This window comes from Haliotis rufescens, unplaced genomic scaffold (assembly GCF_023055435.1).
Source record: "Haliotis rufescens isolate VD_foot unplaced genomic scaffold, xgHalRufe1.0.p SCAF_16, whole genome shotgun sequence".
Taxonomy (NCBI): domain Eukaryota; kingdom Metazoa; phylum Mollusca; class Gastropoda; order Lepetellida; family Haliotidae; genus Haliotis; species Haliotis rufescens.
The window spans coordinates 6,613,748-6,626,381 of record NW_025963846.1 but is presented as its reverse complement, the minus strand read 5'-3'; the positions used below and the strand labels follow the sequence as shown (position 1 = coordinate 6,626,381).

At 39.7% G+C, this 12,634-nt stretch overlaps 1 protein-coding gene across 2 annotated transcripts in view; it reads left to right on the top strand.

Moving 5' to 3' along the window:
* Window positions 1–12,634, top strand: part of LOC124133971 (receptor-type tyrosine-protein phosphatase epsilon-like) — a 35,802-nt gene that overhangs the window by 1,462 nt on the left and 21,706 nt on the right. The window contains exons 2-11 of one of the 2 annotated variants that reach the window (XM_048396823.1): window positions 2,325–2,570; window positions 3,946–4,128; window positions 6,745–6,879; window positions 7,355–7,489; window positions 8,243–8,377; window positions 8,820–8,954; window positions 9,713–9,847; window positions 10,266–10,400; window positions 11,223–11,357; window positions 12,384–12,518. In XM_048396823.1, the coding sequence (XP_048252780.1) occupies window positions 2,325–2,570; window positions 3,946–4,128; window positions 6,745–6,879; window positions 7,355–7,489; window positions 8,243–8,377; window positions 8,820–8,954; window positions 9,713–9,847; window positions 10,266–10,400; window positions 11,223–11,357; window positions 12,384–12,518 (1,509 nt within the window). The remainder of the gene's footprint in view (window positions 1–2,324; window positions 2,571–3,945; window positions 4,129–6,744; window positions 6,880–7,354; window positions 7,490–8,242; window positions 8,378–8,819; window positions 8,955–9,712; window positions 9,848–10,265; window positions 10,401–11,222; window positions 11,358–12,383; window positions 12,519–12,634) is intronic. The other variant, XM_048396824.1, reaches the window with a different exon arrangement.

Here is a 12,634-nt window from a genome sequence, read left to right as displayed (position 1 = left end):
GATGATCGGCCGGTTCCTGGAGGGTGTCCGAAGGATTTTGGAAAAAAACGGTAGGCTTATACCGTCCAGTGACTGACCGGTCATCTGGCGGGAATCGGACGGTAATCTCCCGATACCCGGACGGTGCCCGTCCGATGTAAACCAAGTCGTGCGGTGACCATCCGGGCACCGGTCGATGCCCGTTTGCTGCTCGTTATAGGAGGGGTCCGCTCAATGCTCGGTCGATCATAGTTCGCGTTCGCCGTCGAAATTGCTGCAAGAACTATATTACATTTGAGTTGATTTTGTAAATTTGTAGTGTCTGAAACTTCGGAGATGAAGAGTGGAAAGGCAAAGGGAGCTTCGGGCTCTAGCGTACTGCATACGGAGCCAGGCCAGTCTCTGTGTGTGTGGAGATACCCTGGCATCCTGAAGACATTCTATGCTGTTCATCCCATTCAGCCCATTATATACACTCCGGAACAGGCACGTCAACATTTACGGTGTCCGATGAATGATACCCGATAGGCGCCTGTTCGATGCTTGCCCGGACTCCGGTTGGTCACCTTACGACTTGGCTTAATCGTCCGGTCACCGGAGGGGAACATTGACCAATTCCCGGCAGATGACCTTTCGGCTATCCTCCGATGACCATACCACACACGCGCACTGCAAGATTCGTCCGATTCCCACGCGGTCTGGCAGGTGCCAGGTGGGTCACTGGTGGGCTGCCGGAAGATGTGTCACAGATCCATTACCGATGGGGGTGTGGACCACCGGTCGCCGCAAGAAAATAACTCAGAGTTTTTTTCTTTCGATGTGTCCACCACGGTCTTCCCGATGTTAAAAACATGGCCAATGCTCACAGATGATCGTCCAGCGGCGATTTTCAGCCTTTTCGGGCATCGTAAACTAATCTTTCCCGGCATCAGTGGATATGTGACTCAGACTGAGAATGGCTAGTGGAGGCAGGTCAAGTAACTTTGATTTTACATCAATTATATAATTTTTACCTGTAAACTGAAATACACCTCCCTTTTGGGGACCAATTAGCGATAATTAACCAGAATAGTTTTTGTCTCACCTCTAGTCACTCTCATCTCACAACTGCTACACCTGCAGTAGATTATTACATAATGTATGCCAGCAGTCAGTCGAGGTGTCACATGCCCCTCAGCCATGTGTGAAGTGTAATGTAACACGAAGCGAGTGACACAATTCACAGTCCATGTCGATTCGGCTTTGTAGTGTTTTTTCAAGACTGCAGCAGGATATTGTGATTTGGAGAAAATAAGCTAAACAAACTGACCAATTTGTGTTTTGCAATCACTTCTGATCCCAGAGTCCAAGTTAGGGATAATCCTGGTTATTTTCGTCACTATTGCCGGTCACATGCACGTACATGTAGGGGTTCACTTGTACTTCTTCCTCAGAAATCACCCTTTCATCTTTCGTCAAACATTCACATTCCATGATGACTCGAAAACTACTGTCACTGTCAGAGTTGGACATATTGACAAGTTAGTCGATTTCAGCTAACGATACCGAAAAAAAAAGTAAGATAGATGTTTCACCGTTTTATGCACAGATCAGCGAATATTTTAAAGAACAAATGGTCTCGCAACAAAACAAATAAAACAACCAAAAAGTGAACTCAATTTGTGACAAAATGGTCTTTGTCTCATCTCAGTTGTTCAAAGAAAGAAGATATTCTACTCCTAACTCATACGAAGGAAAGTACAGTGTGCAAATAGTCATTGTTTAATTGTGGATAGGAGACTGTCTGTGGGTTAAAGAAGCTGATGAATAGGTCTGTTTTGCCGAGGACGTGTGGAGCCGACTATGTCCGTGAACGGAGGCTTGCGTGCTAGGGTGGAAACGGAGTGGCGGGCTTGTGTGATAAAGCGTGTAAGTTTGGAGTGCATCTCCTCCAACCTGACCGTATGTGGAGCCTCCGACGTATTTATTTCAGCCTTTGATAGACTGTACTAAAGTGAAAATAAATCTTATTTACGCGCCGCTTTTCATGTTTTGAATACGATATTTGTATTAACGATGTTATAATCTTTCCAATTCTGCAAAACTGTATATACCTACCGGACTTGCATTTTAAAGCGTAATGAAAGCAATGTGATTAAATTTTGCAACTTACGACTCGTACTTTCAATTTTATTGAACAGTAATGATCGGGTGAAGTGTTTTATGGACACTATATTTGAAATTCATTATTAATACGCCGAATGAGCCAAACGTTTGTGAGTGCGTGCACTGAAACACGTGGAACAACATTCAATCAGAAGAGAATCTTTTAAGCCCTTTCCGATCTTTCACGCACAATGTTTCAGTAAATGTGGCACTAAACAAGCCTGCAACTCAACCGGGAAACTTAGACGATACACAATGGTGCCATAAAGAGACTGGTGCAGTCTGTGGTGTCAAAAAGGCAAACCTGTCCGTGGATGGGAATATAGACACACAATACTGGAAAGGTTCCTGCTCTCACGTCGCTATACAAGACAATCCCTGGTGGCAGGTGGACCTGGGGCAGGTGTATAACATCTCCTGGATCAAGATATACAACAGAGCACGAAGTGAGAATAAATAGAGGATATGACTATGCAGTTTAACCCATCGAGTTAATGGGGAAAATATATATTGAATCTTGTGCATGATTTTTGCTCTTAGTCTTGAAAGGATGGTCATGGACATTTTAACTAACCAATGTAAAACATTAGTTCTTTGGACCTTAACTATTGCGTTCCCTTTGAATCAGCATATTAAAGACATAATGCTTTTGTATACATTGGGTTTAACATCGGATTGTTGTGTATAATGGTTGACATATCTCACGTGTAAGATTTACATATTATTATTGCGATTCCCTACATGTACTTCGCAAAAACCGTCGGCCGTTGAGAAAATTATCGTCAATAAAAGCAGACATGTATTGCCTTTAATTTCATGTGGACCAAACGGAGCACTGGTTTAGTCTTTGATAATAGCATGAAAGTGCACATGCTTTGCAGATGAATAAATATTTACTATATACCCATTTAAGGAAGGATACTTCATATAATTGTGCAGATTACATTAAATGTTATAAAAGAGTGTATTATGATTCCTATGACAGATGTGAAGTTAAACGAGCTTATGTTATACATATGTCTTTACTTGTAATCACACAAGATCATGATAACAATGAATGTTTTACTGATGTGCTCTACATGACTTTGTGAGACGTTTATTATAAATATCACTTTGTTCAGTGAATGAGTACACCAGGATGAGTGAGTGAGTGAGTTGGGTTTAACGCCGCTATTAGGTATTCCAGTTATATCACGGCGTGTCAGCTTAATGCGGGAGGAAAGCCCGAAGTGATGCCGGTCTCAGACGTTTACCACTTCGGTGAAACCCACGAGCACGGGTATGGTGCTGACAAACCTAGAAACATAATCGGGGCAAACCGGGATTCGAACCCACAATCATAGGTTTCTGGCGTGCCCAAGGGACGCAACTCTGCACAGCGAATCGCGGCGCCTTAGACGTCTGGGCCACCCGTGCACCCGTACAGAAGGATGAGATGTGACTGTACACCTTCGGGGAGATGAGAAATAAATCAAATTTGAGTGTACACGGATCCAGATTTATAATAGATGTGACGTTGTGAGAATCCACCAGTGGGTTGATTCAGCACGTTACACATATCAGCAGTGTGTACTCCCCATGGAAATGAGAATGAGAGCTCACGGACCGAGAGTGTAAACTTTTGGTCTGCACCCTGCACCAGAAACAAGCGCATCCAGTTAATCGCTGTTTTCCTGTTTGAAAAAACTCGCCCAGACTTAGGTAGAATTGTATTGACTGCGATATAACATAACACTGTTTGAAACTATTTTACAACACCTCAACCAAGTGTATTTACGTTGTGGTTTGATAGATGTTTTATGTATGTCGTATATAATCCAGGTGAGGACCGAGTAAACTCGATGAAAGTAACAGTGGGGAACACGACCTGTTATACACACAATTCATCGATAAATGCGACTACCACGATGGACATCAGATGTGATAACGTGACGCAAGGCCGGCTACTTAATGTGAGTCTGACGTCTGGTCAAAAGCTGAGTCTGTGTGAAGTACAAGTACTGGGTGAGTATAGGAGTAATTTCATCACGTGTATCCTCTGAATAGTGTCGTTGTAGTTGATAATGTTGCAATATCTTTTTTAAATGTGTAAAGTTTAAACGATATACGGAGTTTTCCATTGACCGCCCGACTGCGAATCTTTCGTTCCTAAGTGTACGAACAACACAATTTGCCCTTAATACGTTTTTCACGACATTGTAGTCTTGAAATGAAGTAAATAAAAGCAGTAAAACCATATCCATATTCTTAACAAACCTCAACCAAAAACAGAGTCTGCTGTACCTTATAACATGAGCATGTGTTTATGAATCACTATCAAATATGATGATGCCAGGTGTTCGCGAAAAGGTGAGCTTATCCTGCCAAACCGGTGGCACCCGTCACAAACACATGCAAACTAAAACAAAAACAATACAGGAACATATAGTAAAAATTAACTGACTACTTCCACTTTGTCCAGCATGAATAAATACAGAAGCGTTGTTTCTGATCATTTACAGTGTTTAATCTTGAAGTTAGCGTTTTTAGTAAGCTTTGGGATAAATCAGAAAAAAGGACACGAAAAGTGAGTGAGTTAAAATTTAACGTCGCATCAGCATTATGTCAGCCATATAGCGACGAGAACAAGTTCATATATACAGAGTTTAGTCATGAATATAAAGTTATATTTACAAACAAATGTTTGGGCATAACAATATTACAATGAAAGTTTAAAACACGGGCTATGAGCCACCAGTAACCAAAGCTCGCTGGGGATCATGGGGACGAACAGTACCTCGGCTTCCTGCATGATAGCCAAGCAGGATTTACGTCATCACTTTAGCTACGGGTGGTTGTGCACAATACTAGCCAATATGAAAAACATGCTCAGCAATGAGTTGGTTTAAAAACACTGGTTGATGAGATTTACATCGATTATGATAGGAATTATGTGTCACACAGGGGGTACAATAATTTTAGAGTACGTTAACCTCCTGAACAGACCCTTCGATAATCTTTGTTGATAAAAGCATCACACCAAATTTAAAAACAACAATTAATTATTCAAAAAGTACATATGTCAAAATTATGAAATTACAACACAGATCAAGTAGCTGAAAATGAGATGCCCGCTTACACGGGAAAAGAGAGCTTTCAGATTTATTGTTTGATAATATGACTCCCTTGTAATTGCAAAGACGAACAAGACGAATAAATGCACAACCAAACTATGAACTCAATCATCGCAAGACTGACAAGGTACAGTCTACTGTAAACTATAAATTCTCCTTACAGCATTCAACGCCTCAGTAAAGCCATCAAACAGTATTTATGGATTACGTGTGGAGGACGAATCAAATTATGACGCATCAGTGACAAGAATGATTTCCGATGCCATTCTTGTTTTTATTTGTAACATATGTTCCCGTGTTGTTTTTCAGGACAACAATTGACTTGCCTTTCTTTACATGTGTTTGTGACGGTGCCACCGGTGGGGCAGGATGTGCTCGACTTTTCGCGAACACCTGGTATCATCACTGTTTGGTGGTGATTCATAAACTCATGCTTAGCCGGAACCGTACGATGGACTCTTGCTGCTTTTATTTACCTTTCATGTAAAAGTGTTCATTAGTCAAGGGCGTTTTGATAAATGTCCAAGACCGGGATGCAGATATGTACAAATGGAAACAACATACCACGCCATCATAACAACAAATATTCTGCTGATCTGAGATCGATCTCTGTAATTTGCAAATCAGGCCCCTTACAGCGAAGGGCGTGACGTACAATTAGTGTATATTATCAATGACTTAAATTTACATGTCATGAACAGAGCCTTAACATAGACAATTTTGCGTTGCCAATATAAGGCGACAAACAAATGCGTCACATCTCAATCTGTGATAAATGTTACACATCGGCTCCAGTTACACCACCACACGGTGTGTACCTCAACTGTATTTCCGGAGGCATAAGCCAACAACTGATGTACATTGCAACAGACTATCAGAATAAAGCATGTAATGCTGAGATGCCAACTATAGATTCATTCATACTGACATATTATTATGTCTCAAATAATTTTCGAATGATTTTTTTCTAAAAGAACAACATTATCTTACAATCTTGGATACATGTGAAAAACGTATGTTTAGTTTCACCATGAAGCACTTCCAATCATTCTAATTCCCCAAACAAGCTGTCTCTTCATGCATAAGAAAAAGATTTGGCTTCCCTTAACGTGAGGTTTTGGAAGATTCTTCACGTTCTATGTTGCTTTTCAATTTCAGAATAAGTGGCCGTGCGTCTAATTTACAAGGGATCCCTGTAGTTTTTGGGGTTTTGAAAAACATGGAAAACTTTATATTTCGTTTATAAATCATTTGAAAAAAAGTGTTGCTTAACAAAGTGCTTTTTTGATAAGGCACCTCCAAACATTTCTTTACAAATGTACAGAAGGTTATAAGTGCCTTGTGTTTCGCGCTCAAGACTTATTATGTTTAAATGTATGTACTTCAATGAGATACAGCTGTTTGTGACGTGTTTCCTCTTTAAACAGTTGGTTGTGTTACACAAACCAGTAGTCCGGAAGGGACTTGTGTATAACCTTCATATTACCCATGGTGCCTATCCCTGCAGTATGTGACGACCATTGGTTTGGACCCAACTGCTCGAACCAGTGCCACTGTATGAACAACGCCACCTGTGACAAGACTACCGGATACTGTGGCAAGGGGTGTGGGGATGGCTGGACTGGAAATGACTGTCAGACAGGTATTTTGAGTAATTGTTGGCACTAAATGTTCGGATTGATTACAGTACATCGACTTTAGATCGGGAAGGATTCTGTACACTGAAGATTATCCCAAGTAATTTTATGTAACCCCCTACACGCCGAAGAGTTCATTCAACTTAACCGACATACTCATACAAAGACACTCGTAATAACCTACCCAACCTATGTTATGCATAATTTCTGATACTCATGTACCTTTTTCAGTAGTGTGTATTACAACACCTAATATAAACCCATTCCAACATACTATCTGATCAGTTTTGCATCAGTACTATAGAAAAAAGAAATCACGATAATGGGCTATTATGGATAGATACACATTGATGTCATTTTCTGCAGTGTGCGGTAAATAAACATATGGTGCCAACTGCATCCAGCGATGTCACTGTAAGAATAATATTACATGTGCCAACATATTCATGTTTCATAATGACTGCTATTTTCTGTTCACAGAGTGCAATAACTTCACGTTTGGTGTTAACTGTTCCAAGAATTGTCACTGTGATCAAAACACTACATGTGCCAAGATAACTGGCTACTGCAAGACCGGGTGTGCGGCTGGGTGGATCGGGACTGGGTGTCAGACAGGTAATATATGCAACTGGTAAGGCTATATGTGGACACATAGGTACGATCTAATCCGAATAACGGGTGATCTTTACAGTGAATTGTAACGGACAATTTGACGATCTAATTTATTAGCAAAGGATACATAACCTGTACTGAGTGAGTTGATGGAATAATTGGCCTCGTTAGAGGTGCCAACTTGTCAGTATTTAGGGTATATCATTTTGTCCAACTGGTTCCTTGACAAAAGACAAGGTGTGACAAGCGTCCTTTTGGCCCACATGACATGCACGCTTTAAGAAACGGGAAAGGTTTTTAAATTGTTTGAACCGTTATCAGATATCGTCCTTTCAATGAAGATTCAGCTTTCAACGCAATCATGTATTGTACTTGATGTGACACTTAAGGTATACGTTAAGAAAACATGTGTCAAGAGGCTGATTTTGGAGTCTTTCAGGAAGAATTTTTAATCTTTTACTCAGGCTAATTTCCATATGAGATTTTGATAGTTTGAAACGTTTTGGATATATTTAGGTTCCTTTTGGCCTTAATAAGAAAAACGACCTATTAACACGCCGTAATTTGATGGTTTGACCGCTAGTCATACCTTCTCGGCTGCACCGCGTCCTGTCACCAATAGTCCGACTTCAAATATGTTGTGAAAGAATTTCAATGCACGATAGTTCGACTATAAAACTTACCAGTAACATTAAAACCTACCCGTGGACATCGTTGAGTAGATGATCTCGCAGTCATGTTTTGTACTATTTTCAGCGTGCCAGAACAACACGTTTGGCCTAAACTGCACCCACCAGTGTCACTGTATGAACAACACTAGATGTGAAAAGACAACAGGCTGCTGCCAGAACGGATGTGCAGCAGGGTGGACCGGGAATGTCTGCCAGACAGGTACTATTTTAGCCAAGACTGATATTTAAAACGGTACATAATTTCCAGTGATTGTGTGAAATAACAAAATAGATACTGTTTATCTGGTAACAAATAGCTAGTCACATTTCTAGATAAACTGTCGAGTGACTATGATTGTGATTAGTGTTAGATGACACAAAGGAAAAACACAAAAACGAAAAGAAAAACAATGTTTTCAATCACAATCAGCATAAAAAATAATGTAAATAAACATGTTCGTCCTTATAATTATTATTTTTCCATACCATATATACACATACAAATAGCAACAAACAGCATTGCTTGTAATCACATATTTGAACACAATTCGAGAATGCAGTGACCACACGTGTGGTGTCGCCTGTTCTCATCCAGTATCTCATTTCCAACATAAATAATAGGATATTCATATTTCATAGTGGCTGCTATTTTCTGTTCACAGAGTGTAATAACTACACGTTTGGTGTCAACTGTTCCGAGAATTGTCACTGTGATCAAAACAGTACATGTGCCAAGACAACTGGCTACTGCAAGAATGGATGTGCGGCGGGATGGATCGGAAATAGCTGTCAGACAGGTAATACATGTAATTGGCAAGGCGATATTTGGACATATATGTACGATCTACTCAGAATTACGGATGGTCTATCAAGTAAATTGTAACGGAAGACAATGTGACGATCTCATTTATCAGCAAAGGATACATAACCTGTACTGAGTGAGTTAATGGAATAATTGGCCTCGTTAGAGGTGCCAACTTGTCACTATTTGGGGTATATCATTTTGTCTAACTGGTTCCTTGACAAAAGACAAGGTGTGACAAGCGTCCTTTTGGCCCACATGACATGCACGTTTTAAGAAATGGGAAAGGTTTTCTCAAATTGTTTTAACCGCTATCAGATATCGTCCTTTCAATGAAGATTCAGCTTTCAACGCAAACATGTATTGTACTTGATGTGACACTTAAGGTATACGTTAAGATAACATATGTCAAGAGGCTGATTTTGGAGTCTTTCAGGAAGAATTTTTAATCTTTTACTCAGGCTAATTTTACTATGAGATTTTAATAGTTTGAAACTTTTTGGATATATTTAGGTTCCTTTTGGCCTTAATAAGAAAAGCGACCTATTAACACGCCGTAATTTGATGGTTTCACCGCTAGTCGTACCTTCTCGGCTGCACCGCGTCCGGTCACCAATAGTCCGTCTTCAAATATGTTGTAAAAGAATTTCAATGAATGATAGTTCGAATATAATACTTACCAGCAATAATAAAACCTACCCGCAGACATCGTTGAGTACATGATCTCGCAGTCATGTTTTGTACTCTTTTCAGCGTGCCAGAACAACACGTTTGGCCTAAACTGCACACACCAGTGTCACTGTATGAACAACACTAAATGTGACAAGACAACAGGCTACTGCCAGAACAGATGTTCAGCAGGGTGGACCGGGAATGTCTGCCAGACAGGTACTTGTTTATAAGCCTTGGCCAAAGCCAGAAATTCAAAACATCATTTCCAGTGATCGTGTGAAATAACCAAATAGACATTGTTTATCTGGTAACAATATCTACATTAACTGTCGAGTGTGATTAGTGCTAAATGACACAAAAGAAGAAAACAAGGAAAAGAAAACAATGTTTTCAGTCAAACTCAGCATCAATTCTTCATTTAAATAATTAAAACATATCTGTCTTTGATATTATTCTTTTTCAAACTATACACATGAAAATAGCAACACAACAGCATTGCTTATGCATATTTGAACACAATTCCAGAAAGCAAGGACCACACGTTTGGTGTTGCCTGTTCCTATCCAGCATCTCAGTTTCAACATTAATATTAGGATATTTATGTTTCATAGTGATTACTATTTTCTGTTTACAGAGTGCAATACTTACACGTTTGGTGTCAACTGTTCCCAGAATTGTCATTGTGATAAAAACACTACTTGTGATAAGACAACTGGCTTCTGCGAGAACGGGTGTGCAGCAGGGTGGACGGGTTGCGGCTGCCAGACACGTAACAGTCTTTGTTTGTTGTTTCACGCTGCACACAACACTATTCCAGCTATATGACAGCCGTCTGTAAATAAATCTAGTGTGGACCAGAGAATCCAGTTACTGATGACATGATCATCGATCCACGCGATTTGGGATGTGATGACATGCATCATGGAAGTCAGCGAGCCTGACCATCCGATCTCGTTAGTCGCCTCGTACGACAAGCATGGGTTGCTGAAGATATATTCAAACCCGGATCTTCATGGGTCGGTTACAGCCTAATGTTCATTGTCAAATCTTCTTTTATGTGATTGTTTCGTTTGAAAACAAGTGTATTGGTACATTTGAAAGGGAACATGTTAGTGGATATCTTTCCAGGAAAAACTTAACTTTGTAATATGCATAATCATGCGCGTAGAAACCCACGAGGATGAGTGTATGATGCTGACCAACCTAGAAACATAGTCAGGTCGACCCTGGTGTTCGAACCCAGCAGCGCATAGAGATGGATCTTACACACAAACTTATGATAATCTAACACGATAATTTTCATGTCAAACGGCCCTATTGCATGTAAATCTTTTTAAACGGAAAGCGTCACATCTATGGATATTTTTTATATGAAAATACATCAGGCTGTATTTGCACGATTGACATTTTTTTCAGTAATTATGCTTAATTATGAACATAGTAATGTTAAAATTACTTGTTATTTAGGTGCAGTGACAACACGTATGGTCTCAGATGGTACCGGAAGTGTCACCTTTGTTACACTATATTAACTGTAACATAAATGGTCGGATATTGATACATCATTGTGACTACTATTTTCTTTTCACAGAGTGCAACAATTACACGTTTGGTGTCAACTGTTCCCAGAAGTGTCACTGTGACAAAAACACTATCTGTGATAAGGCAACAGGCTACTGTCAGAGCGGGTGTGCAGCAGGGTGGACGGGTGGCGACTGCCATACAGGTTAGAGCCGAATGTTCATTGTCATGCCTTAAAGTTTTATGTAATTGTTTTGTTTGTAAACAAGTGTTTTTCATATATAGGAGAAAGAAAATTGCATAATGTTAGTAATTATGTTTTTGGAAAAAACTGAACTTTTTAACGTTATGCATACATATATGTAGAAGAAGGGTTTGCGAAAAACATATTCAGTGCAGCACAATGAATGACCGAGAGTGTTTGGTTTCACGCCTCTTTGAAGAGTATTTAAGTCATACTACTGCGTATTCGAAATTGGTATTCAAACCAAGCAGCACAATGAATTTGATCTTACATACATATTAATACATGACAATCTAATTTGATAATATGGATGTCAACACGTCACAATTACATAAACCTAACAACGGAAAAGTTGTACGTCTATTGATAGTTTTTATCTGAAAAAAGGACAAGGAAGGCATTATGATTGACCCTTCTTTGATTATGATACGACAAACTGTGTGCTCTTTAATGCCATTGATTTAACAAGAAAGACATACAGGTAAAAGGTGAGTAAACCACAGATGTAATATTCAGACTTATTTATTGTGTACAATGCTCACATGCATCCATACGTACATATGAATATACTAATAAATATTAAAATGCCTAAATATTCGTTGTGCATTGACCACACGTATGGTCTCTCCCAGAAGAGTCACTTTGCTCACAGTATCTCAATTCCAACATTATTGAGTGAGTGAGTGAGTTAAAATTTAGCGTCGCGTCGGCATTATTTCAGCCATATAGCGACGAAGAACAAGTTGATATATGTATATATCAGGATTTACGAAATCACTTTAGCTACTGGTGGTTTTGCACAATACTAGCCGATATTAAAAGAATACTCAGCAGCGAGTTAGCTTAAAACACTGAGGGATGACAGTTACATCAATTATGCTAGGAATGACGTGTCACACAGGGGGACAATCTATTGGATATGGAAAGGGTTTTGTCACTTTATTTAACCTCCTCAAACATTAATAGAAGCAAATTGATATTTCACAGAATGCAGTAACTACAAGTATGGTGACAACTGTTCCCAGACGTGTCACTGTAAGGATAACACTACATGTAACAAGACAACAGGCTACTGTCAGGGTGGATGTGCAGCAGGGTGGGTTGGTGATGGATGCCAGACAGGTACTTTGTGGTATGGATTTGAAATTACTTTTGTCAAGAAAGAACAACAAACGACATTTAATGTACTCACACATTTGAATACATTCATTATGATGCGATATACATGAGTATGACAT